At 48.9% G+C, this 26,690-nt stretch overlaps 1 protein-coding gene across 1 annotated transcript in view; it reads right to left on the bottom strand.

The window, feature by feature from the left end:
- The window catches only part of DHX40 (DEAH-box helicase 40), a 332,526-nt gene that overhangs the window by 66,854 nt on the left and 238,982 nt on the right, over positions 1 to 26,690 (bottom strand). The window contains exon 14 of the mRNA XM_085649399.1: positions 13,005 to 13,113. Coding sequence (XP_085505525.1) covers positions 13,005 to 13,113 — 109 coding nt within the window. The remainder of the gene's footprint in view (positions 1 to 13,004; positions 13,114 to 26,690) is intronic.

Genomic DNA, 26,690 nt, shown 5'->3' with positions numbered 1-26,690 from the left:
CGAAGGGCGGCTGCCGGTTATTTCTAAGGGATAACGATGAGGCGCAGAGACTCTTCGCTCCCTCTCTCCAATTTTTGTTTCGAAGCACAGCGGAGCGTCGCGGTGATTAGAACTGCACGCTACCGTGTGTGCGTATTGCAAGACTTTGGATAAACCACTCCGGTTTTGTTTGTAAGAGAAGGCGGAAAAACCCAATCGCGGACATCCCTTGTGGCTCAGTGAGCTCAGTGTAAGAAAAACCCTCAGGGAACCCTTAAAGGAGTGCAGCGGTGAAGGAACCGCGTTCTGCTGTTGGACCCAAATAAGGGGGTGGGGGGGAGATACGGTACAGTTGACAGGCAATTTGGCTGCTTACCGATTCATTTTGACTAAAGGAGTTTGTACTTTGAATACGCACTTCCCCCATTGGATGCAGAGGAGATACTGTCTGGGGTACGTGTGGTGGAATAATCGCTGGTGCAGAGTGTATGAAAAAGGGAGGGGGGGGGAAAACGCCATTAATGTTTGTGATATTTGATTGCAGAACAGAATGGCATCAAAGGCCGTCGAAGGCATTCTGTGGGGAGGTTGACAGCATTCCTCATTCCCAGGTATAGCAGACGAATCATAGCGAGAATAAATGAGAGTAGATTCTTATGCAAAGTCTTATACACTTGTTCCTTTTTGTTACAGGTTCTAATTCCCCTGCTATTCCCTTCCCTACCCTTTCCCTCGCCTGATCCCTCGAACACCCTGTTTGTTTCGGCGGGGTGTTGGTGATATCAGGAGGTGGACCTTTTTCTACTGCCGCTGGATCCCGTGGAGCGTATCCTGACAGGTAAATTCAGACCCCTTCACATGTAAAATGGACCCCCCCATGCCTTAGTTTTATTAGGTGTGTGAAACTGAGATGGAAAGCGTATGATCTGAGAAGTGGAACGTCTTTAAAAAAGAAGGTTGTTCTCTTGTAGAAAGGCGATATCCACTTTTTGTGTCTTACCCTTTGGATTACCGCCTCACAACTGACTGGAGAGTTGAGGCCTTGTCTATTCAGAGAGACTATAGACATTGAAACCATCAACCTCCCCTCCCCCGTAGAACTTTGCACACCTGGTACTCCTGCTGTAACCAAAGACGCCTTAACTAGCCCCTGTTATATGTCACAATATGATCTTGCCCAACCTTCCTTTGCAATTGATCTTTCAATATGCCATTCTGACTAAAACTGCCCATGTTACCCTCCAAACATTTTAAAATCTGTGTTTTTCCATTTATTTGAGATTAGCCACACAACCGTTGTAGATCGTTTATCTCAAAAACAGAAGAGGGGGCTAGATCTGTGCAGTTAGATGAATTACCCACTTCCACAATTTGAACTCGTCAACAGATAAGTCTCACGTTGTCTTTGCCTTTTGGATCATTTATGAAAGCGGAACTACATAACTTATCTGACCAGGGTATACAAACTTCATCAGTCCTCTTCTGCAGAACAAGGGCAACGTTCACTCTCCTGTTGGTGGCAGAGTTGTTATTTCCCTGCGTGCTGCATTCGATTCATGGGCTCAACATTCGCCTCTCATTTCTTCTGGGCCAGAATGCTCAGGCTCTAGTGATGCTGGTATCATAGTTGGCAGACTTAGTGCTGCCTTTGCCTCCAGCACCTCTTTAACGGATTGGGGTTTTCCATTGATAGTGAAGTGCAGGAGGAAGGAATATCCCCATCTGTAGGGAATCTTCTCTCTTTTTGAGTTTAGAGTGATGTCCTTAAATTCTCTGCGTTTCGCCTATAGGTATGATGAAACATCTTGGAAAAATGTAATTGTGTCGACCCTGAAGAGCTTTGGATACTGTTTGAGAGCCTCGAGGAGGAGATTTTCTTTTTCCTGAAAGCAGTGAACATGTACCAGTACATCTGGTGGTAGATTCTTCCTTTGTTGGAGCATCGAGTATACCCAATGCGTACAATCCAACTGTGCTGCCCTGTCTGTGGGAAGCTGGAGTAACTGGGTGAAGAGCATTGCACATACGTTTCTTGCTCTTTATTGGCCACTTGTTTGCCACTCCCTTGAAAACGTACATTATTGTGCCTTGAGTGGTTTTCAAGATTTTAAAATGTTTCCAGCATTGTGCGTTGCTTTTCTAGGGTACTGATTGTGATGGCCTGTTCGTCCCAATAGAATAACATAAGTCAAGTTGTTACTCCTGTTTCTCTATTTGCTTCAGATTTAACCTTTATCCTCTATTAGGTTTATCACCAGGAATACCCCTACCACATTACTATTCAACACACCCCACTCCTCCAAGTCCCCGCTCTTGTAGTCCCAACTAATGCTGCTCAACTATCTACACTACAGCTCACATCTACTGCTGAATGGATCCCCATGCTGAAATCCACAAATCTCTCTATTGCACTTTCTGACACCTTCATCCTTAGATCGTCAAATTCTTATTTGACTCGCTCATATTAGGCTCTGTTTTGCTTACCATCTCTTCAACTACTCTCTTGCGTCGGACTACAACCCTCTATGAGTTATGTCAGGCCAGCTACTACCTCTATTAAAAAAACACTGCTGACTAATGAGATCCATCCAAGTATTGTCCAGCTTCCAATCTTCCTCTCACTTTCCAAACTCTAAGTGGCTCCGTACAATCAGATTTCCAAGCATTACACTCTACTAACTCTACCAATCTCTCTCATGTTGCTTATTTCATTACCCTCTGCCCATTATTACAATTTATTGTTTATCTTTATACTTCTTGACCTCTGAGCTATAGCTGAGAGGTTGAACAAACATCTCTGATGTCTAGCCTTCTCGTCCTTAGCATAGCTAACAAAATACTCAACTGTTTTCCTATCTCTCAGATTGAAATATCTGTCTAATTGCGCTAACTGTTCTCACCATAAACTATGCGACTAGTTGGTGTCTTACAGGATTCAGCCCTTGGTCCGCTGCTTTTCTCTCTCCATGCTACATCTCTTGACGGTATTATTTCTTCTTCTGGTTTCTCTTCTGTACGCAAATCATCACCTCCTTTCAGCCACGTCCAGCAAGATCAAGTCTCTGACTGCCTCACAGCCATCTCGCATTAGATGGCTTTATGCTCCCTTATGCTAAACTCTAAGATGGAAATGATCTATTTCCCTATTGAAGCCTCACATACATCTCCTACATACCCCATACAATTTTTACCTGACACCATCAGCTAGAAACCTCGGAATATTTTTTAACTCTACCATGCACCGGGAGTCCTGAAGACCGCCTACTGAATACCTGCAAAATCCGCCTTAAAATCCCCATCTATACTGCCAAAGCATTGATCGCTGCACCAGTACTAAGTAAACTGGGATACTGCAATAGCTCCAAAAACAGCTCAAGCTCAGAAGCTGAAACAGAGCAACTTCTGAGCTTGTCTGATGACAACGCACGTTAGTTGTAGACCTTTGGTAACAACTTTACTCTTTAGGGGAAATTCAACTTTCTCATACGTTTAAATTACACAAAACGTTTATTGAGTAACACCAACCTAAACTGCTAATTGGTAAGGTCTAATCCTTGTCCAGCTCTCCTCAGAGCTTTGACCTGCTAAGACTTCTATAAATATATTTGGTGATTGTAAGAAATCTTTATTATTTGGAGTGGGTGACTACCCACCTCAAGGAATAATCACAATCCTTAACCAGAACTCACTGCCCGTCGTCGGGATGGGAGTCCCCGGTACATAAATAAAGTAATGTCTCAGTAGACATATAGAGCAATAGGCCAAAGGCCTCACCTTAGTAACATATCCACATCCTTTTTGTAAAAAAGGACCAAACTTTGGAGAGTAGCCAATCAGCTATCACCACCCTCTAGAACCTTCCTGGAAGGAGCTCTAGTCCCTCAGAGTTTCGTAAGCACAGTGCTAAATAGTTGTACACTGAGAGAGCCAAGGGAGTCCTTCCAGGGGAGGTGGGTGGGTTGCATGTGAATCTATGATAGATACCAATACTGGATAACCGCAGTTACAGGTAAGTAACGAGTTTCTTATCCAGTATTAGGGTATCTTTCATAGATTCACATACCTGAATCAGAATAGTAAGCAATGAGAAGCACATTTCGAAAGGTACAATAAATATAAATTCACAGATAATATTCCAATGTGAAAATTAGAAAGTACCAAAAGGCCATGACATAGCAGAGACATAAAACACAATAGAGAAATGTGCGTATAGAGAAAAGGATGGTGGGATGAAAGGAAGGGCTCACCTCTAATGAAATAGATGACGGAGCACCGCTTGACCCACTGCAGCGTCTTTCATGAGTTCTGTATCCAGGCAGTAATGCCTGATAAATGTATGCGGCGTCTTCCATGTTGCCGCTCTGCAAATGTCCACAATGGGCACCCCTCAAAAAAGTGCCATGGAAGTAGAGATTGCCCTCGTGGAATGGGCTCGAACTGTGGAGAGCAGGGGTTGCCCCGCTTGCTGGTAACAAAAAGTAATGGCTGCGAAGATCCAGTGTGAGATACTTTGCTTAGTGAGTGGAAGACCTTTCCTAGGTCGACTGTACGCCACAAAGAGTTGGTTAGATTTGCGAAATGTCTTTGTTCTGTCGATGTAGAATTTGAGGCAGCGTTTAAGGTCTAAAGAATGCAGAGTTTTTTCTGCCACTGTTTGAGGATTTGGAAAGAAGGAACGCAACACAATAGGCTCATTGAGATTAAAGTTTGAGGGAACTTTAGGGATAAACTTCGGATTTGTACGAAGTATGACCCTGTCGTGTTTGAATTGGAGGAAAGGGTCTTGGATTGAAAAAGCATGAAGTTCACTCACTCGCCTTGCCGAGGTAAGGGCTGGAAGGAGCACTGTTTTCCAGGAGAGATACTTGAGATCCGCTCTGTGTATTGGCTCAAATGGGTGTTTCATAAGTTGAGCCAGAACCGTGTTGAGTTGCCAAGCAGGAGGTAACGTTTTTACCAGAGGGAATGTTCTAAACAGGCCTTTAAGGAATTGTTTAATGAGCCGATGAGACCACAGAGAAGGACCTGCGGAGGATCTCCTGAGACGTGATATTGCTGCCAAGTGGACTTTAATGGAGGCATGAGCGAGACCAGATTTTGCCAGATGAAGAAGGTAAGGCAGTATTTGCTCCAGAGAGGATGAAAGAGGGTGTATTTTGTTTGACTTGCACCAGATACAGAACCTCTTCCATTTTAAGGAGTATGTTTTGGTGGTACTATCTGCTCGGGCCCGAGCTAGAACTTCTCTCCAGTCCGGAGGGGTGTCTAGGCCCTGGAACTCTCTGAACTCAGGGGCCAAGCTGATAATTTGAGAGATGCCGGATCCGGATGCTGGACTTGTTGGCGGTTCATAGTGAGGCGAGAGGGAAACGGTTTCAACCTGATCGGAGGTTCCAGGGAGAGAAGGTGAAGCTCTGTGAACCAGTGTTGGCGTGGCCAAGCTGGAGCTATCAAGATGAGCGTGCAAGGTTCCGCTTTCAATTTCCGGAGCACCCTGGGAATCAGGGGAATTGGTGGAAAAGCATATGCAAAGACGTTGCACCATGCAATCGAAAACGCATTCCCTAGAGACCCTTTCGGGGGATGTCAGCTTGCAAAGTGTTGCCATTTGGCGTTCTGCTGGGTGGCGAAGAGGTCCAGAAGAAGGGTGCCCCATCGAGAGAATATGCGGTTGAGGGTCCGCTGATTCAACTCCCACTCGTGACATGCTGCCTGCTGTCTACTCAAAGAGTCGGCCAGCACGTTGTGGGTCCCTGGAACATACTCTGCTCGAAGAGAGTTGTTGTGAAGGAGCAACCAGTTCCAGATTTTTTGCGACTCGTGAGAGAGTGTCAGAGAACGAGTCCCTCCCTGCTTGTTCAAATAGTGCATTGTTGTGGTATTGTCGGTTCGTACAAGCACTAGAGAGTTCCTGATTCGCGGAAGGAATGCCAAAAGAGCGAGATACACTGCTTGGAGCTCCAGCAGATTTATGTGGAGTTTCCTTTCGGAAAGGGACCATTTGCCGCTTATCTGGAGTTCTTGGAGGAAAGCTACCCAGCCCTCCAGAGATGCATCCATTGTGATGGTATGTGGAGAAGCAGGAAGCAAGAAAGGCAAGCCTTGAGAAAGGTTCTGAGGGCAAATCCACCACCTTAGAGCCGTTTTCATCAGAGGGGTCACCTGGATGATATCGTCGAAAGACCCCGTACATTGGACCCATTGAGCTGAAAGCGCTTCTTGAAGAGGTCGCATGTGAAGGCGAGAGTGTGGAACTAGCAGGATGCAGGAGGTCATCATCCCAAGCAGGGATTTGAAGAGGCGCACAGAAAGAACGTTTTGGAACGTATGCGAAACGCCAAGGAAAGAATTTTGTCTTTGCGCTCCTGTGACGGAAACGCCTTCGTTTGCAGCGTGTCGAGGGTAGCACCCGGGAAAGTTATGCGCTGGGAAGGCTGAAGGACGGACTTGTCCTGATTGAGAGTAAGCCCCAAACAATCGAAACGCCTTAGACAGGTGCTGGAAGACTTTGACGCGCCTTCTAGAGAGGGTGCTTTGATGAGCCAGTCGTCCAGATACGGAAAGACTTGATGGTATTGTTGTCGGAGGTATGCAGCCACCGGAGAAAGACATTTTGTAAAAATGCGTGGCGCCGATTTGAGTCAGAACGGACAGACACAAAATTGGTAATGCCTGCCCGCCACCGCGAATCTCAGAAATTTTTTGTGGTTGCGGTGGATCGGGATGTGAAAATAGGCGCCCTGAAGGTCTAAAGACACCATGTAGTCGTCCGCATTGAGGAGCTGTAGCACTTCCTGGATGGTGACCATACGAAACAACAGTCCAATATCGGTCTCCATTTTTTCTCCTTTTTGCGTTTGTGGAAAAATCGGGAGTAAAATCCCTTTCCCTTTTGATGTGGTGGAACTCTCTCTGTAGCTCCCTTCTGGAGCATAAGTGCAACCTCCAGGAGCACGCAAAGTTTTGTGAAGCATAGGTCGGGGAGGGGTTTGGGGAGGAACTTGGATGAATTCCAGTGAATGTCCAAATTGAACTAATTGCAGGACCCAACGGTCCGTCGTTATTTGCTTCCAATTTTTCAGAAAGTGGGAAATTCTTCCTCCAAGTTTGGAGGGCAGAGAGGAGTTGGAGACCGGCGGTAGTGGGAAGTCATTGTCGCCGAGCGGCGTCTTTCTGTCGCCCTCCTTTGCCACGAAAGGAAGATTTAGTGTAGGTGGTGTGCTGTTGCTGTTGCTGTTGCTGGTGCTGGTATTGTGGCCGATATTGCTGAGTGGAATAGAAGGAAGATCGGTGTTGGAAATCCCCTCTGGTAGATGGTTGACCTCTCCCTCTTGAGCCTCGAAAAGAGGGGTTCCGGAATTGTAGGGTACCCAAAGCCCTAGCCGTGTCGGTATCCTTTTCAATACCTTGCAGAGCTTCATCTATGTGTGTCCCAAAAAGAAGCTGGCCATCGTATGGCATGTTCAAGACTTTGGTTTGTACTTCGGGTCTGAAGGAAGTCGCCTTCAACCAACCCTAGAGCCTTAGTACAGCTGCGCCTGCGAGTTGGCGAAATCCGGTAGAGGCGATATCCATCGCACAGTCTATAATTTCGGAGGCAGATCTCTCGCCCTCCAGTAGATTTTCTTTGCCTCTTCCTTTGACTCCTCCGGCAAGGTCGCCAGGTATGGAGCAATATCTGCCCACATCTGCCAGTTATAACGTCCTAACAGTGCCAAGGAATTGTAGGCACACACTGTCAATGCAGACATGGACGAGAAGCGTTTGCCAATATTGTCCAGCCACCTACCCTCTTTGTTTGGAGGAGCAGTCAGCAGAGCAGAAGGATTTTTTGATTTCCGCTGAGCAGCTTGAGTAATGACTGAGTCCGGTTTCGGATGGCCTGTCAGGCAAGCCGGAGCAGTATCTGGAGCTTTATATTTCTTATCGAGACGAGGCAATACTGTAGGCACCGAGGAAGGATTCTGCATGATCTTAACTCTCTGTTCCCATATGTAGTCTATAATAGGGATAGACCTAACGGACTTCTTAAAAGGCTCTTTAAAATCGTAGAGGAAACAATCCTGTTGGTGTGAGGGCATAGGTATTTGGAAGCGCTGCGCCGCTCTCTCCACAATATTGTGAAAGCCTCCAATGTCCTCCGGAGGCGAGTCAGCTGTGGTAGGAACAGGAGAAGCTGGACAGGGAAGTATGTAATCATCCCACTCGTCCCGATTAGATTGGGAATCTTGAAGTTCCCCCTTCTTCATGGTTTTCCTCCTCTTCATCATCTGTAGAAAGATGAGGTGGTGATGTGACAGGCTCAGACTGTAAGTTCATTGGAGGAGGTCGTGGCCGTGGTGTTGGAGGCACAACCGGAAGCGGAGATGGTGCAGACGTAGGAAACCTCTGCTTATAGTCCGAAATGAGGAACTGTAGGTCAGAGACCAGGGAAGCAGGCAGACAAACCATGGGAGGTGGAGGCGGATGGTATTCCTCAGGAGAAACCGCCTGATCTTCTTGCCCTTGATCTTCGTAATCGGAACTGTTCTGGTATTTAACATGCAGTTGCGATGGACTTGTCACTGTTCGGAACATACTGCCATCGTCAGAGTCTTCTTCCTCTGAAAGATGTGCTGGAGGCAAGAGCCGGACTCTGCTAGGAGAGGTCAGGGCCGGTGTCAGTGCACGTTTGGTGATTTTGAGGTGCACATACGTATTTTGTATGTCAGAAACTCGCCTGTCGTCGACGGGCCCGTTGATGGCATAGTCATCGACGGAGAAGTGTGGACGGGCATCATAGTAGATTGAGGTGCCGCCATCAGGGCAGTCGTCGACTGTGTCGTCGTCGACGATGAAGGTTTCGTCGACGGAGCCGTCATCGACGGAGTCCTCGTCGACGATGATGTAGATGTCGACGGGACAGTCTAAGCCGACGGTGTCGTCGTCAACGCCGTCATCGGCGATCGCAGCGTCGACGGCAGCTTGGACGTCGACGATGTCTTTTTAATTTTCATCGTCGATGAGACAGACCTACTGGCCGTCGACGATGGAGTTGTTGTCGTCTATGTTGCTAGAGAATGAGACACAACAGAAGTGGAAACTGTCGTCGTCGACGAGGTGACAAGCAATGCCGTAGATGGAGATTTCCTCGTCGTTGAAGCCACCGTCGACGAGGCCGTCGTCGACGGGGTGGAAGAAGGCTTTTTGAAGGCATGAAGAACTTCCTGAGGAGAAACCTTCGCTGGAAGAGTCTTAGGAAGGACCTCTGAAGACTTTTTATGCGCCTTCTTTTGAGGTGGCTGCGACGAAGGGCCCGGAGAAGCCACCCTTGGTCTTTTCTGAGAGGACTGTGAAGAGATGGACGAGCCCTCACTTTCCTCAGAAGACAATACTGTATTCTTTGTCTTTAAGTCTCTGCAGCCAAATTAAGAGGCGCCCCTCACGATCTTTAAGGGTCTTGGAGGAAAAGGTACGACATACCTTACAATCCTTTGAAGAGTGGTTCAGATAAAGGCAGTAAAGACAGTCTTTGTGTTGATCGTCCACATGAAGTCTCTTTTTACCACAGGAAGCACAAGACCTGAAAAGGCCCTTCTTCGGAGTGTCTGCCATGGCGAACTGAAGAACTTCACCCAGAAAATGGAAAGTCGAAGCGAGAAACACTGGTAATCCAGAAACAAGGAATGCTGAGCAGAGCTCAGTGGAGACTCCCTTAGCACGACGTGCGGTAGAAAATCTGAGGGACTAGAGCTCCTTCCAGGAAGGATCTAGAGGGTGGTGATAGCTGATTGGCTACTCTCCAAAGTTTGGTCCTTTTTTACAAAAGGATGTGGATATGTTACTAAGGTGAGGCCTTTGGCCTACTACTCTATATGTCTACTGAGACATTACTTTGTTTATGTACCGGGGACTCCCATTCCGACGACAGGGAATGATTCAGGCATGTGAATCTATGAAAGATACCCTAATACTGGATAAAGGCTTAACCCCTTGTGTGCTAATGACGAGCCCAGCTCGTCACGAGGCACAGTGGAGCTGTGCTCATGACGAGCTGGGCTCCACATAATGGTTGCGCTCCACCCACGCGCGATTGATTCCCCACCTGTGCGGGAGAATCAATTAGTGGGCGGAATCGTGATGAGCTCAGCTCGTCATGAGCACAGCTCCACTGTGCCTCATGACGAGCTGGGCTCGTCACGAGCACAGCGCCGCCGCCCCCTTCCCGCGCCACGAAGGGGTTAACTTAGGATAATGTGTAAAGTATTGATGTAGTGCCAAAATAGTAATAAAGTCAAAATACAAAACAATACAAATTCCAAATCAATTTAGAAAAATAGAGTAAAATTTTATAGAGATATGAGTTTTAAGTAGGAATAGTGGAAAGACCTATAAAGTGGCAAAGATAGTCAATCGTAGCTGTAGACCAGAGCTTAGGTGCAATTTGAAGCTAGGATGGAGCGCAGGGCTGATACAGCAACCAGGTTCGTCCTGGTCAAAGATTTACCTTCTAATTTAGTCATTTGAGTCCCAATCCACCACAGGAATACACTTCTAAAGCCCCCCGGACCTTAGAAGAGGCACTTAGAGACTCTCAGGTTGTTAGGCAAAGCTCAACAGCAGGAGCCTGTCCAGGTCCAGTTGCCACTGGTCAACTGAGCAGTTGCATGAAAGGCCTCTTGTAGCTTGTTGTATCCCTGTAGCTTCAACAGGAGGTCATCCTATCACCCTTGGAGTTCACTTCTTTGTCCTGGGTACAAGAGGGAGCACAGGTTCAGGCATTCAGTCCTCCTCACAAGTCAGATGCCACATTTATGTCCGACTAAGCTAATGCGTGGGAATGACACCTATGCACACCCTAACCAATGGGGTAAAACTTCTTGGGGTGAACCCTATCCACCGTGGGCATTTTCAAGATAGCAAAGTCTTCGCCCACATTGAACTTGGGCTCTCAGGGCTGGGGGTATGTGGAAAGTGTTCTATGGTAATCCTAGTGTCTTCCCACATCTATCACCAAAATCAGCATAAAGCAGCCACGTTACACCCAATAAACACAAACAAAACAGACAAAAGTCTGGTAGGACAAGAGCAAGGCTTTCCAGCAACCAGACAGTGGATACACAAGAATTGTCTTGAAACCCTGTTCTTGTCCATTCAAGTGCACCAGAGTGCAATATGTAAACCCGGCAGACTGGTCAAGCAGGATTTGATACTGCAGTGCCAAAAAGGATGCCCAAAGCCTCCACAATGCCTATTCTGTGAGGTCCAGAGGAGGCCTCTCTGCCTATTTAGGTCAGTCTATTGTTGGATCCTGGAGGGCATTTCTCACAAATTTAAATACTGGAAGAAGTTGGAGAGCAAATGCAAATTCACCTTCAGGAACTTCAGGCAGGGAAAAGATAAGTTTCTAAGAGTTATTTTTCCTTAATAGGTATCTTTGCCATTGAATTGAATGTTAAATAACTATTAAAAGTAATTATTTATTAATTAATTAATTATTTTTCATGCCAGTTCCATTTCAGAGACACAGTACTAGTGAAAACTGGTGAAATTAGCTTTTGGGTGCTACACCCAGTAAGAACATGTTAACATACAATTTCTACATGTCCTACTTTTAAATACCAGTCACCCTGCCTGGTGGTCTACAAGACCTACAAAGGGGTGACTTATTAATTTTTAAAATGAAGGTTTCCCCCCGTCAAAATATTTCACTATGACAGGTTGAACTGCAGTTTTTCCACTGCTAGAGTCAGGGTACACTGGTAGGTCTGAAGCCATGATTTACACTGTCAATGTAGTGGATGGCACAATAGATGATGCTAGTGGCAGTTTACTTACAGGCCTGATGATGCTAGTGGCAGTTAACTTACAGGCCTTGGGTACACTTTGTCTCATATACTAGGGACATGTAGGTAAGTTAAATGTGCTAATCAGGAGCATACAAATTTCATCATGTTGAAATGCGGAGCACAGGCACTTTACCCCTAGATAGCAGGTGTAAAGTGCAGAGTTCTACAGTCAGCAAAAAACTGTTGAAAAATCTGTGGGACATCACACAAAAGATGGTCACTTACTACAGGGATTGGGAAATGTTTTTCTAAAAGCTCTTCAACTTTAGCAGCACCTACAATTAAACGCTATCAAAGAGTATTTGGGCAACATATACAGGGTATACTAAGTCGCAAAGTAAATGGTACAGCAAGGGGGATTTACAGTAGTTATTGGAATTGCAGACGAAGGAGAGCAGTGGGGATACATTAGATAAAGAATGGATGTTGGGGTGGTGTTTATAGCCTAGGTCTGCTTCTTACAGGCATGGTTGGGCAGTGACAACTGCTGGGTTGACAGAAGCAAGACTGGGAACTCTTCAGGTTTTCAGAATCCAGGTGACTACACTGTAATGAGATGCTTATTGAAGACATGGGTTGACAATGTCTTGAGGAGATAGAGCATGGTGGATCTGAACTGGCATAGTGTTCCAGTTCTTAAGAGCATATGATATTTATCTCCTCTTCCTCAGTTTATGTACCAATAATAATGCCTAGTTATGAATCCTATTATTTTTAGAATTTCCTTTTGTTGGTATTTCTTTAACTGTTCTGAACTGTATTGATTGGAGCCTTGCCCTTTCAGCGCTTCCAGCAGGGTTCTACCCTAAAAGGCAACAGCGTTATTTAAATAATAAAAAACAAAAAAGACAATTAACCAGGTGAGATGTGGTTTATTTCAGTTTGTTAGTAGTTGATTCCAGGTACAATGAGAAAACAGGTGTGGTGTCAAACAGTTTTCACTTGGCCAATGATAAACTTGTACGAGGCCTCACAGCTGTGAGATGAGGTATCAGAACATACATTGTGCCGACCTGTATGTAGCTATTTGCAATCTGACAACCAAGTGCCTTTAAATTAACGTCTTTGAAAGCACAAAGGTTTTTGGGCTCAACATTTCTGAGTTATTCTACAAGTCCATGTAATTTTGCGGCTGACTGCAGTGCTGAACAGAAATGCAACCTTAAACAGAAACTAGTTAGAGAAGTGAGTTCTTACCTGTTTCAGTCTCTGAGTGATTTCTTGCAGCTGCCTTTCAACGCTAAGTGCAGATTTCAAAGCCCTCCAGTGTATGAAGTTTTGCTGACACCAACGGGCAGGTGATGTACTAAACAAAAGAAACACAAAATTGGCTTGATAAATGCAAAATATATATATTCTCTATCAAGACACCAAGAGTAGAAAAAAATATAATTTCTTTCAAATTACCAGCCGATGGTGAAAAAAACAAGCTTAACAATACCAGCACTACCCAGTGAACATTTTCATACCTGCATCTTTTGCTAGGGCTTCAATTTTAGGAAGAAAAACCAGATGAAGGGGCGATGTGTGTGTATATATGATGAGAAGAACTCTATCTAACTGCAGAGTCTTCACCCTTAAACTATCCCCATGCTGCAGTTTCACAGGCGCTACTTGTTCCTCAAAGTAGGCCAGGAGCATTTCCAAATTGCTGTGCTCTCTTTAAAAAAAAAAAAACTATTTTTATTAACATTTGTATACCCAATACACAGACAATCAAAAATCAGCAGTGCATAGACATAAATCATTCGTTGCAGTAATGAAGTTAACATGGTTCTATATAGTTTTAACACCTGTAGGTTTGCAATGAGGTTGGTCCTTTCCGGGTTACCTGTATTTACAGCTAGTTTTAAAAGCTCGTGTTTGGGAAAGGTGCCAAGGGAACAAAGACGCCTGGGGACTAGGAGGATGGGGGAAGGAGGGGAGAAAGGGGTGGGTCTCCTAACTCTCCTCAATTCTCGGGCTATGCCTCATTATGGTGTGTTCGTCTTCCTCCCCTTCTACATTTAGCCCATAGAATTTTACCCAGGGGTCCAGATCTTGCGAAACATTTGGGGGCAACCTCTTGCCTTGTAGGTCTCTTTTTCGGCTATCATGCAGAGGTCCATATGGGTCCTGCACTCATTAAGTAGGGGTGGGGTTGGGTCTCCCCAACGACGAGCAATATTTCTCTTGGCTACTATGAGCCCCAGGTTGCATAGAAGGAGTTTGTGGCGCGGCAAATCTGTTTCAGTGGGAATGCCCAACAGGGCATATTTCTACTCCAGATCTAGTTGCGTCCCTAGCACTTTATTCAGCTCCCCTAATATCTGGCTCCAGTACCTTTGAATTCTCTTACACTCCCAAAGCGTGTGTATATGTGTACCCTGTTCTACTTTGACCGCAGGCACAGAGGTGTCTGTGCTCTACCTACGCTGTGGAGACATACCCTATCAAAGAAAACTCTATGAAAGATCTTAAATTGTATTAGGCGTAGTCGCTGTTTGATCGCTACTTCCTCGGGTGCATCAGGGCTGCTTCCCAGTCAATATCCTCTAGAGGGCCGGTGGTAATTTCCCACTTGGCCCTGAGTGGCCCCAGTTTATCCGGAATATTGTTCATTAGTGTTTTATAGGTCCAGGAGATAGCTTTGAGAGAAAGCTCCTCCTGTAGCAGCCTACCCTCCAAGGGAGCGAACTCTGGGATGCCTGCAGCATCTATCCCCTTAGTTTTCCTCGCGTGTTGCAGCCTGAGGTATGAGTATCTCTGAATGTCGCACAGTTGATTGGTGTTTTTAAGCTTGTCAAAGGAAGCTAGAGTACCTCCCTCCATGACATCAACCCTTTTTGCGATCCCAATTAAGTTCCACTTTCTAAACTCTCGTAGTTTACCAAACTCCGGCAGCCTTGTTCCCTCCCAGAGGGGGGTCTCTCTTGTAATCTGTTTGTCCCATCCCATCTGTCTTTCCGCCCCTTTCCAGGCCTCCATTGCTCTCTGGGTGGCCGGCAGAAGTCGGCGAACTCCCTTGCCTCCGTATATGTAGTGGAGATGTGTATGGTTTCTAAATTGTAGCTGCTCTAGGGCGTATGTGGGGTGGTCTCCCGCTGCATGTCCCCAGTCATTAATCACTATGAGGTGGGCGGTCCTATAGTATGCTCGTATGTCCGGCAGAGCACGCCCCCCGCTGCATTGGTTCCGTTGCAGTGTCTGCAGTGCAACTCTGGGATGTCTTCCATCCCACAGTAGCATGCGCAAATCTGCATTTACCATGCTAAATAGGTCTTCGGGTATTTTACAGTATATGCTTTGGAACACATATTAATTTCGGAAGTGTAATCATTTTATATAATGCAGCTCTTCCCACTGTCGCTAACGGGAGTCGCCTCCCCGCTCAACGCCTCAGCGGAATTCTGTGAGCACCCTCCTTATAGTCTGATTGAGATTAGTCCTATCATTAGTGGTAATATACAAACCCAAGTATTTAAATCCCTCTTGAGCCACCTGAAAACATCCCGGGACCTGCCCCCCGCTTGGACTTGTCTCAATTGATGCTGTATCCCGCTTGCAGACCATATTCCCGAATGGTGCTTAACACTATCGGGAGTGTCCCGTCTGGGTTTGTGATGTACAAGAGGATGTTGTCGGCATAAACCGATATACGCTCGTCTGAAAGGGCACCTTCACTATCTTTAAAACCAGTAATTTCTGGGTGCTTACTAATTATGCAGGCCAACGGTTCCAAGACTAGCGTAAATAGTAGTGGGGACAGCCCTGCCGGGTGCCTCCTTGGCTCGCAAGGTCTCCGAGGTTATTCCATTAACTCGGACCCTGGCCACAGGGTTGGTGTACCGTAGTTCCAGCCAAGCTATGAAGGCTGAGCCGAATCCAAACTTCACCAGGGTTTGCCTCAGAAATGGCCAGTGTACCGTATCAAAGGCCTTCTCTGCATCTAGGTAGAGAAACACGTGTGCTGTGGATCTATTTTTTATAGTGTCCAGCCAATTAGCTAGTCGTCGGAGATCAAGTCTTGTGGCGTGCTGTGGCATGAAGCCGGATTGGTCCCAGTGGATAAGGGATGATATTACTGTCAGGAGGCGTGTCGTTAACACAGTGGCCAGTATTTTGTTTTCCACATTCAGTAAAGATATGGGCCGATAGGATCCACACTGCATTGGGGGTTTTCCTGGTTTATGGATCACCACCACCGTGGCCCTTCGCAGGTCTGGCGGGAGTGTCTTTTCTTCTAACGATACCTGGAACTTGTTCAGGAGGTATAGGGCCAATAGTCTGGCGTTGCGTTTAAAGAATTCTGCCGGGAGCCAATTCGGGCCAGGGACCTTCCCCGACTTTTGTTTGGCAATCGTATACTGTACTTCCTCTAGGGTCAAATCTCCCTCCAAAAACTCTATCCTCCCGAGAGAGGGTGGGGGTCTCCACGGTTTGTAGGTATGAGTGTATTTGAGCAGGGCTTGAAAGCGGTCTGGCTCTGTATAGCTCCGTATAATAACGGGCAAAGGCGTTTGCTATGTCTGGGGACGTAGTGTATATCTTGCCCTGTTCTTGTATGGAGGCAACCCACCTCGCCTCCAGCTCCCTCTTGCTCAGCCAAGCCAATAGCTTTCCTTCCCTATCTTCCGTCTCCTATAGCCGGTGTTGTGTGGTCAAGAGTGGGGATGTCACTTCCTGGGTGATTAGGCTTTTGTATTCCCTCCGGGTTACCTCTGCCTGTTGCAGCGTGTTGTGGTCTGTACGTGCAGCTATGTGTTTCTCTAGTTCTAGGAGTCTTATGCTTGAGGGTCTTTATCTCCCGGGTCTACTTCTTTTTTTTAGCTATGATATTTTGTGCTCTCTCTCTTATCACCGTTTTATAAGACTCCCATAAGGTCACCGCCAGGGACACTGGGCCCTTGTTTTCTCGGAAATACAGTTCCGAATCTGTTATCATCTCGTGGGCAACTTTCTTGTCTTGGAGGGCCCAAGCTTGCAGTGTCACTCCCCCTGACTTCCTACCCTCTTCTCCCCCACTGTCAACCCTAAAGGTGAGTGGTCCAATGTGCCTATTGCCAGATATTCCACCTTCTCTATTACCTCCACTTCTCCCGCTGGGGCGAATAGGTAATCTAGTCTGGAGAAAACCCTGAGCGCCCGAGAAATATGAATATGTATGGTCTGCTGGATGCTGGCGTCGCCAGAGATAAGTTAGCCCCCATGTGTTTTGAAACTGTTTGTATATTGACATCCCCTTTTTCTTGCATTTCTCGCAGAATAAGGTCTCGATCCTGACAGTTAAGGAAACAAGCTATCAGGCGTCTCGGTGGGGCTCCCGGGGGTGGCTGGAAGTTCGGCATCCTGTGCTCTCTCTCAATTATGAAGCAGGTTGAAAACTGTGTGTATGGGAGAGTCTTTGAGCCACGTCATGAGGAAATGTCCTGTGTCGTTTCCTTCCGAGCCCTCAGGGAATCCGACAAACCGTAGGTTATTTCTTCGGGTCCTGTTTTCTGCATCATCAGACTCTCCAGGCCACTTCTTTCAATGAGGCCGCCATTCCTGTGACTTCCTTTCTCATGGTGTGGGATATATCTTCTACAGATATGCGTGTTTCCGCCTGAGTTACTCTTTCTGAGACTTTACGTAGGTACTGGCACAGCAGCTCTGTACGCACCTCCCCCACCAAAGCGTCTCTTGAGGTATGTATGGCCTGTAATATGGCGGCATTGTACGGCACGGTTGCGACCTCGCCCCTGTTCCTTGTGGTTGCTGTACCACTTTAGTATATTTATCCTACTTATTTTTATTTATTTATTTCACTGAGTTTTATATAGTGCAAACTTGTTCTGAATCGAGTATCAGAGCGCTTCACATAGCACCAGTTGTGTTACAGGAGGGCACATTCATTTTTGTTAGGCACGGGGAGTGATTTGCCCAGAATCACAGGATGTTCAGCGTCATTGTCGAGACTCGAACCCAGTTCCCCAGATTCTAGGTCGAACGCCCTAGCCGTTAGGCAAATGGGTTCAATCAATCAGGGAATTGTAAGCGCGCTACTTACATGTGAGGGTCTCAAGGCGCTGGGGTGGGGGGTCCGCCGATCTGTTTTGCTGAAGGGCCAGGTCTTGAGGGTCTTCCTGAAGGTGTTTGGAGGGGGGGCGCGTCTGATGTCTGCTGGTAGCTCATTCCAGGTCTTGGCTGCAATATGAGAGAAGTATCTTCCGCCTGCTCTGGCTCTGTGGATGCGCAGGGTTTCGTCCAGTGCAAGGTTGGAAGATCGGAGGTTTCTTTTGGGTATGTGAAAGTTGATACTGTCTTTGAGGTATTTCAGTCCGTTGTTGTGTAGGCATTTGTAGGCATGAGTGAGGATTTTGAAAGTGACGCTTTTCTCCATGGGGAGCCAGTGGAGACTTTGTAGGTGTTGGCTGATGTGTTTGTGTTGGGTGATGCCGAGGACGAGTCTGGCGGCGGTGTTCTGTATTGTCTGAAGTTTGCAGAGTAGGGACTTTGCCGGCGTATAGTGCGTTTCAATAGTCCAGTCTGCTGGTGATGAGTGCGTGGGTGACTGTCTTCCTTGACTCAGGGGGGATCCACTTGAAGGTCTTGCGGAGGATGCTGAGGGTGTTGAAGCAGCTGGAGGTGACGGTGCTGACTTGTCGGTTCATGGTGAGTGATGAGTTGAGTACGATGCTGAGGTTCTTGGTGTGGTCTGAGGGGGTAGGTGGGCTTCCAAGGGCGGTCGGCCACTAGGTGCTGTCCCATGCAGAAGGGGTGGTACCGAGGACGAGGACTACTGTCTTCTCGGCGTTAAGCTTCAGGCAGCTGTTGGTCATCCAGACTGCGACGTCTTGCATTCCTTTCTGGAAGTTGAGTTTGCCAGTGGTGGGAACTTTGGTGAGGGAGAAGTAGAGCTGGGTGTCGTCAGCGTAGGATACGATGTTGAGGCCGTGTTGTTGGATGATGGCTGCGAGGGGGGCCATGTAGATGTTGAAGAGGGGCTCAGGGATGTTCTGCAGGTGATTTTCGTGGTGTTGGAGAGGAAGGGTGGGAGTCTGATCCTTTGGCTTCTTCCTGTGAGGAATGACCGGATCCAGTCCAGGGCTGTTCCTTGTATGCCTGCGTCATGTAGTCTGACGACTAGTGTGCATTAGGAGACGGTGTCGAAGGCCGCTGATAGGTCGAGTAGGATGAGGGCTGTGGAGTGGCCTTGGTCCAAGAGGGTGCGGATGTCGTCTGTGGTGGCGAGTAGGGCGGTCTCTGTGCTGTGGTTGCTTCGGAATCCAGACTGGGACGGGTCGAAGACGGTGTTCTCTTCAATGAATCGTGTCAGTTTCCTGTTAACTGTTTTCTCGGCTACTTTGGCAGCGAAGGGGAGGAGCGAGATGGGCCAATAGTTCTTGAGGCCGGTGGGGTCAGCCGTGGGATTCTTGAGCAGGGGTCTGATTTCTGTGCGCTTCCAGTCGCCTGGGAAGGTGCCTGTTTTGAAGGTGGGGTTGATGGTGCGTTGTAGTTCAGGTGCGATTGCGGCCGCGGCTCTATGGTAGATGTGAGGGGGCAGGGGTCGGTGGGGGCCCCTGAGTGGATGCTTTTCATGGTCAAGGCAGTGTCTTCGGCCGTGATCAGTGTCCAGTTGGAGATGGTGGGCTGGCTGGTGTTTCTGGGGGCCTGTCTGTTGCGCCTGGTGGATGGTCGATGAAGTCGTCATAGAGGTTTTTGAACTTGAGGTGGAAATAGGTTCCAAGCTTGTCACAGAGGTCTTGGGATGGGGTGATGTCTGTGGCTTCGCTGCGTGGGTTGGTGAATTCTTGAATGACACTGAAAAGATCCTTCGAGTTGGTGGAGTTGGCCAGGATTTTATTGTGGATAAAGTTCCTCTTGGTGGCTCTGATCTGGTTAAGGTAGTCTGTCATGGCGTCCTTGTAGGTGGTGTGTTTTCGGTTGTCTTGGTGTTTCTCCAGTTCTTCTCCAGGCATCTGCAGGTGCGTCTGCCTTCTTGGAGAGCTGTGGTGAACCAGGCGGCTTTCCTGGGGCATTGTCTGTCGGGGTTGCGTAGCGGGGCGAGCTGGTCTGTGCAGTTGGAGACCGATAGTGTGGTTGTCTCGGGTGAGTTAAGTTGCTCATCGGTAACCTTGCTCCAGTTCCTTCGTGGTGGGCGTGGGGCCGGTTTGGGTGCCTTGGGTTTGTTGACGGCGAAGTGTACATCGTGGTGGTCGGTCCACAGCAGCTACATTATGTGGCTGAATTGATCGCTATTTCCTGTTACGAAGATGGGGTCGAGGGTGTGTCCTGCTCTGTGGGTCAGTGTGCTGACGAGTTGTTTAAGTCTGATGCTAGCAAGGTTGTCACGAAGTTGGGGTCGCTGGGGATGTTCGAGGTGGAAGTTCAGGTCTCCAATGAGTAAGTAGTTTGTTGAGGTGATGGTGTGGGGTGCGATGAAGTCGGTGATGGTGGTGGCGAAGGGTGTTCGGGGGCTGGGGGGGTTTGTAGACGAGGGTTCCTCAGAATGTGGCTTTGGGGTCTGTATCTGGATGTGCAGGTGTTCGGCGGAAGGGAAAGTTTCACTGGAGGTGGTGAGGCGGAGGGTGCTCTTGTGGGCGATGGAGAGGCCCCCTCCTGGGTGGTTGGGGTGGTTTTTCCTATGGATCTTGTATCCGTCTGGGATGGCGGTGCTGATGTCGGGGGCCGAGGATGCGTTGGTCCAGGTCTCTGTGAAGAAGGCGATGTCGGGCAAGAGAGTGTCGAGTAGGTTCCAGATTTCCATGGCGTGTTTGTGTACGGAACGTACCTGAGGAGGATGCATTTTAGGGTGTCACCGGTGCTGGCGTCAGCGGTGTGAGAGGCCGGGGGGGCGGAGAGGGTCTGGCGGCAGTGGAGGCAGGAGAACTGGCAGGGGGTCGTGTCCCCTGGGGGGAGGGGCCGCAGGGGCAGCAGTGGCGAAAGGAACAGGCAGGCACAGGAAAATAAAAACAGTGGTGGAATTAGAGCAAGACACAGATGGGCACAATAACAGTGGCACAACAGGGAAAAATTAAGAAAGGAAAAAAACGGCTAAGAAAGGTTACGGTGGTTGCAGGCAGTCTGGTCCCCGTTGGAGCAGGCGCAGGAGCGGGCAGCAACCTTGAGCCTCCCAAGGAGGAGGTCGGGGTTTGGAGGCAAGAGACAGCACAGTGGAGCTTCGGGGAGAGAGTGGACCTAGACCGAGGGTTGGTGGTCCTTGTCGTGTGTCATGGCTGCCTCTATAGCAAGGGTGTTTGAATGCTCTCTGCAAGGTTCGGATTTCTGTTCCCTCGCCGAGGAAGGGGGGAAGCCCCTCGCCCGCTACGACGGATCCTCCTGGGCAGTGTAAAAAGATACCACACTGAGTTATTCGTGACAGCTCCTGCGGGCTGCTCACCAGTTACTTCTCCAGCCCTTTCAGGACTTACCCATGCAGCTTCCAGGTCTTTCTGGGTCCCTTGTCTGCTATACTGTCTTTCTCAGATGGCGGGCACCATTCGCGGCTATCTGAACGGGGAGGGAAGGCTATATGGCTCCAGCACAGCTTCAGGCATTTTAGTGTGGCTTTGAACCTCTCCGACAACTGTCTTGAACTTGTTGCAATCAGGCGCCTGAGCCGGACCCCTATTTGGCTTGCCGGTCAGGCCTACCCCCTGGTCTCTCGGGTGTTATTGTCCGCAATCTGTCGGTGTGAGAAAGTGCCCTCTTTCTTGCATGGTATGCCCCCACTTTTTGCTGATGTGCTTTGACTGAGTGTGCCCTGGGCTCCTGCCAATCGGGTACCAAGGGCCTGTGTTCCTTCTCTAAAACTGCATTGAAGCCTAAACCCAATTGGCATCTCTGGCCACATGTCAGCCCCTGGGAAATGGTACCATAGGTACCCAGGGCACTGTGACTAGAGAAGACCCCTAAGGACTGCAGCACTTATTGTTCCACCCTTAGAGGCCCAGTACCCTGACATACACACACTGCCGTTGCAGGCTGAGTGTCTTGGAGCAGAACAAAACAAAGAGTCGACATGGCACACATCCCTGTGTGCCATGCCCACAAACCACTGCCCTGGCATACATTAGTCACCCCTCTAGCTGGGTACCCTATGCCAGTGGTGAGGGTACAGGTGCATGAGCCCTGTACCCCTACAGTGCCCGGGTCCATTCCTGGGTCCTGTAAGTGCAGTGCTGCCATTAAGTGTATATGGTGCTGGGAGATTGTCATTACAAACTCCACAGCACCATAATGGCTACACTGAAGACTGGGAAGTTTGGTATCAAACTTCTCAGCACATTAAACTCACACTGATGCCAGTGTGGGATTTAATGTAAAATGCACCACAGAGGGCATCTTAGAGATGGCCCCTGAAAAATGACCAACTACCAGCGACCTGACTGAGTGGCTGCGCAGACTGCCACCACCAGACATGTTTCTGGACCCCTGGGGCGAGAGCCTGCTGCTCTTGGGGGCCTGAAACAATGCACATCCTGGGACGAGGTGCCAAGCCTCCTCCCCCAGGATGGGCAGGTTTTACGAAGGAGAAGCTTCAAAGGCATGCCACCTTTGTGAGCCTCTCCGGACCATTTGCTGCTTTCAGCAACTGGTCCCCACTGGTTCCACCCCCCACTTTGGGCTGGAAAACCGGCGCGAAAAACAAGTGGGGAACATAGGTGTGCCCACCTCTGCCAACTCCACCCCTAAGGTGGGGGAGGCGAGGTGAAGCACAACCTCGAGTCACCGTCATCTTGAGGATGGGGGGACCCAGCCAACCAGGGACAGGCTCCTGCCCCCCTCCCCTGGAGAGTAGCAGAATAGGGGGTGTACCTACCCCAGGGAAGGGACCCATTGGTCCCTGCCCTTTACCTACCTGTAACGCCCCTACAGTTAGTATTTAGGTGCACCCTGAACCTTCCTTCCTCAGATCCAACAACCACAAGAAAAGAAGAAGAAGGACAAGAAGCCGTGCAGAGCTAACAAGAGGACGACACCCACTGACCTGGCCCCAGCCCTACAGGCCTGTCTCCCCTCAAACCTGCTCCTGCAAAACCCCAGCGTGTCAGGCGGCCAGCAACCTCAAAAACCCCAAAGGACCTGCCTGCGTTCACTTTCCAAGCTGCTTCTCTCGTGAACACCGGACGTGTTTGAACTGCAGCTTCTGGTGCCAGCCAGAAACCGCGAATCCAGCACACTCTGCACCCGCCGAACCCGGCCCGTGTTTGAGTGAACAAACACCACGAGGAGGTCCCCCCGGCGATCCTGACCCGAGGTCCAGCAACCCCTGACCTGCCTCAAGCCTCCACACGACGCCTGCAGCTTCAATTGAGAAGACCCCCCTACCGCGCCCAGAGAGGGTAAGAAAATCCGACGTCGAAAGGCACCCCTGCACCCGACGTCCCACGGCCTTGTGTGCCCAACCCAGTGGTGCCTAACCATCCCGCTACATCCCAACTTACCCCTCGAAGTGGTGGTCACTCCTGGAAGATCTTCGTCCCCGAGCCTGCAGTGTATCTTTGTCCCGAAAAATCTCCATTGAACTCAACAGGGCACCCGACCTCAAAACTGCACCCGGCTACCCTTGCGCCGCCGAGGGTGCCCCTTTGGTGCTAACTTGGTCCCCAACTTGCCCTGGGCTTAGCCCTAGGAGCCTTGCTCCCATAACCCTGTGGCCTGCTTGCCAGCCGCCACCAACCGGAGCCCCCCATCCCCCATAGGATAACATTGGGCCTCAACACTCTGCACCCGGCCGCCCGAGTGCAGCTGAGGGTGCAACAACAGTGCATCACTGACCCTGGAAAACCCCCGAGTCTAACCCCAGAACTCTAACTCAAAAGACCGATTACTTACCTTGAAATCGAGAACTCATTTTTCCTCATAGGATAACATTGACACTATTTCTCCCAGTGTCGACTTTTGAAAACTACAAATATTCCTTAAAAATCAGCCGATTAACCAAAACGCATTTTCTCAACTGTTTTCAAGAAATGTCCCAGTGCTGAATCCAGGATCCAGCACTGAGTAAGAAAAAGTAACAATAACCTAACTTACCTGCTAAGTGAATTTCCTCCCATAGGATAACAATGGTGATTCTATGTGAAAAAGTTTTTGTGTCAACTTTTGAAATGCAATAATATTCCTTAAAAATCGTACTGTAAACCAAAACGCATTTACTCACCTGTTTTCAGGAAATGTCCCAGGGCTGAATCTAGGATCCAGTCCTGTGTTAGCAAAAGCAATCTGAAAAGTAATTAACTGCATTTTACTTAAAAAGCCCATTCAATTGAATGTACTATACCTGCAATGTGTTGCAAACTGTTTTCTTAAAACTGTACCCAAAACCAGTACAAGTTATACTGCAATTCTGAACTGTGTTCATACAAGTAAATTACTACTGCAAAGTATTTATATGCTTACCTGTACCAGGCTTGCTTGGTTCTAGAAATAAAACAACAGTATATTTTTTATACAAAACAATTGGCCTAAAGTTTAGTTCTCGAGTGTGTGAGACCATTTGCTGACTGAGTGTGTACATCAAATGCTTTACACTGTCCTCTGATACTGCCTTACTGCTCAACAAAGCTACCACTTTAGAGAGTTCTATCTAACTTTAACCTCTGCCAAACCTCTAGAGACTCTTGGACTCTATACGCACTGTACCTCACTTTGGTGCAGTATATATTGAGCCAGTTTCTTAAAGTCGGTGCACTGAGCTTGAATGTGGGGAATCGCCTTTCCTTCTCTGTCGCCAGCGTGGCTGTGGCTGCTGCTGGAACCCTCTATTTCCCCCAGGTGTGCCTCACTCCTTTTGTATGCAAGTCCCTCTTCATTGGCATGTCCCTCTACGCTTGGCAAGGAAGGTATGGCCAAGTTCTGGTGCCCTCAGATCTGTCGCCTCAGGGAGGAGTAGGGGGCAGCCATCTCCAAGCACGGTACAGGTTTCTGCAGGGGGCAGTATGGGCCCTTCGCCTCTGTTGTTCTCTCTCTCAGGCCCCTCCACCCCCACTCACCGCGTCTTTGCCTCCGGTCGCATTTGCTATGGGCAATGCCTCAGCGCTTGGGTGTCATACACTCATCTGGAGTGGGTCGTAGTCCTCCTGGCCCTCACCAACAGCCTTGTTGTAAGTGAGGGCGTAGTCACTCTTCTGGGCCGGTCCAGACTCCCCTCCCTCCTCTGGTTTCTCTGGCGGGCAAGGGGGGAGGACGAGGGGCAGAAGAGAAAAGGGGGAGAGGCACTCCCGAATATAGTCCGGCAAGTCTTCCACTCCTCCGCGGGTTGCCGAGGAGCGGGCCTCCGTCTCCAGGCCCGGACCCCACCCGCCGGTCAGTGCTCACCTCCCCTGCCTTGTGAAGGCCTCAGTCGTGGCTGTTTCCGCCACCAAGAGCAGGGCTCCCACCGTCCAGCTTCGCTTCTCTCATCTCTCGGTAGCCTCACCCGCCCGAAGTATTTCTTGTCTTCCTCTCTCTCTGATCAACCCACTACCACTAACTCGCCAGCCTCCGGGAATAGTCCCGGTCTCGTCTTCTGCGGCTCACTCTCGGACCGCCCCTATGTGTGTAGAAAAAGGAACGGTAGCCGGGTGGCGGAGAGAGGGAAAGCTCATCTCACTCGCTCTCTCTTCACCACCCCAGCCGCTCGATTGTTTCCAGGCATATCGGACCTCGCTGTTCTTCCATCCTGTTCTTGTGGGGCTATATTACACCTGCCCTCAGTGTTTGTGGGCCCCTTTCGCAGTGTTAGTGAGTGTGCAAAGCTGTACCGTTCCTTGAAAGCTTTCAGTGGGTGTCTACGGCCAGGATTAAGTGTAGGATTTCTGTAGAGCTGTCGGAGCCCCCGAGAAACACAGCTACTCGGCCATGTTGCTGGCCATGCCTCCCCCTGCGGTGCTCTCTTTTCACCTCATCAGTGCCCCTCGGCGTTTACAAAATGATGGCGGTGGTCTCAGCCTACATTCAGAGGTCCGGTATACCAGTGTGTAGTAAAGTAGGTTAGGCTTTCATGGTTACCTCTACTTTTTGACTGGAGTCAGTGTGTTTTGACTGTAGTCTGCTGGGCTCCTGCTAATCAGGGATCTAGCATCTGTGCTCGCTACACGAAATTGGCTCTGGTAAGTACTTTGGTACATCCCCAATTGGCTACTGGTGTACCCTTATGAGTCCTATATGGTACTGAGGTACCCAGGATATAGGTACACTGAGGTCTACCATGGGCTGCATGATGTATTGTGCCACCCATGGGAGTCCACTTAAACTCTGACTACAGGCCATACATTGCAGCCTATGTGAGATGGTGCTTGCACCCTTCACAACAAAGTTTCCTTATATCTGAGGTCACTGCACTTAAAACCTTTAAGTCACCCCTACAGTAGGCCCTTCAGTCCTGAGGGCAGGGTGCTCGGTTACAAGTATGAAGGTGGCCCAACAAGACACCCCTACAAACCCTGCAGTCGATTCTCAAGGCTTCGTAATTGCGATCGGGCATTTTTAGGTATATAGTGGACATTAGTAATTAACAACATGTCTAACTATATAATGGCTGCATCGAACCTGGCATGTTTGGTTTCCGGTCCTGGAAGTATGATCCTATGTACTGGGGGCTCCTCAGGGGACCCCCGAACTCCCGGTAAGAGCCCTACAGGGTCAGCTAGCAAGCTAGTGCTGCTGCTGACCACAGACACGGCTCTGCCCTCCGGCTGCTGAGCGGAGCTCAAGCAGGGGAAGGTAAAACAGTAGGATTCCTGTCACAGGGAGGTGTGACCACCTCCCAGACAGTACTTAGTGTATTGGGCTGGGATGGGGGTGCTTTCCAGCGCCACCAGACTGTATCGAAGGGAACATTTGGTGCCCTCCTTTGCACACTCCGGTTTGAGCCAGTTAAGGAAACCCTTGGTTCCTGCTCTGGCGTGAAACTGGACTAAGGACAGGAGAGTATCC

The sequence above is a fragment of the Triturus cristatus genome, chromosome 3_2, assembly GCF_964204655.1.
Source record: "Triturus cristatus chromosome 3_2, aTriCri1.1, whole genome shotgun sequence".
Lineage (NCBI taxonomy): Eukaryota > Metazoa > Chordata > Amphibia > Caudata > Salamandridae > Triturus > Triturus cristatus.
This window is presented reverse-complemented; position numbering and strand designations above follow the sequence as displayed.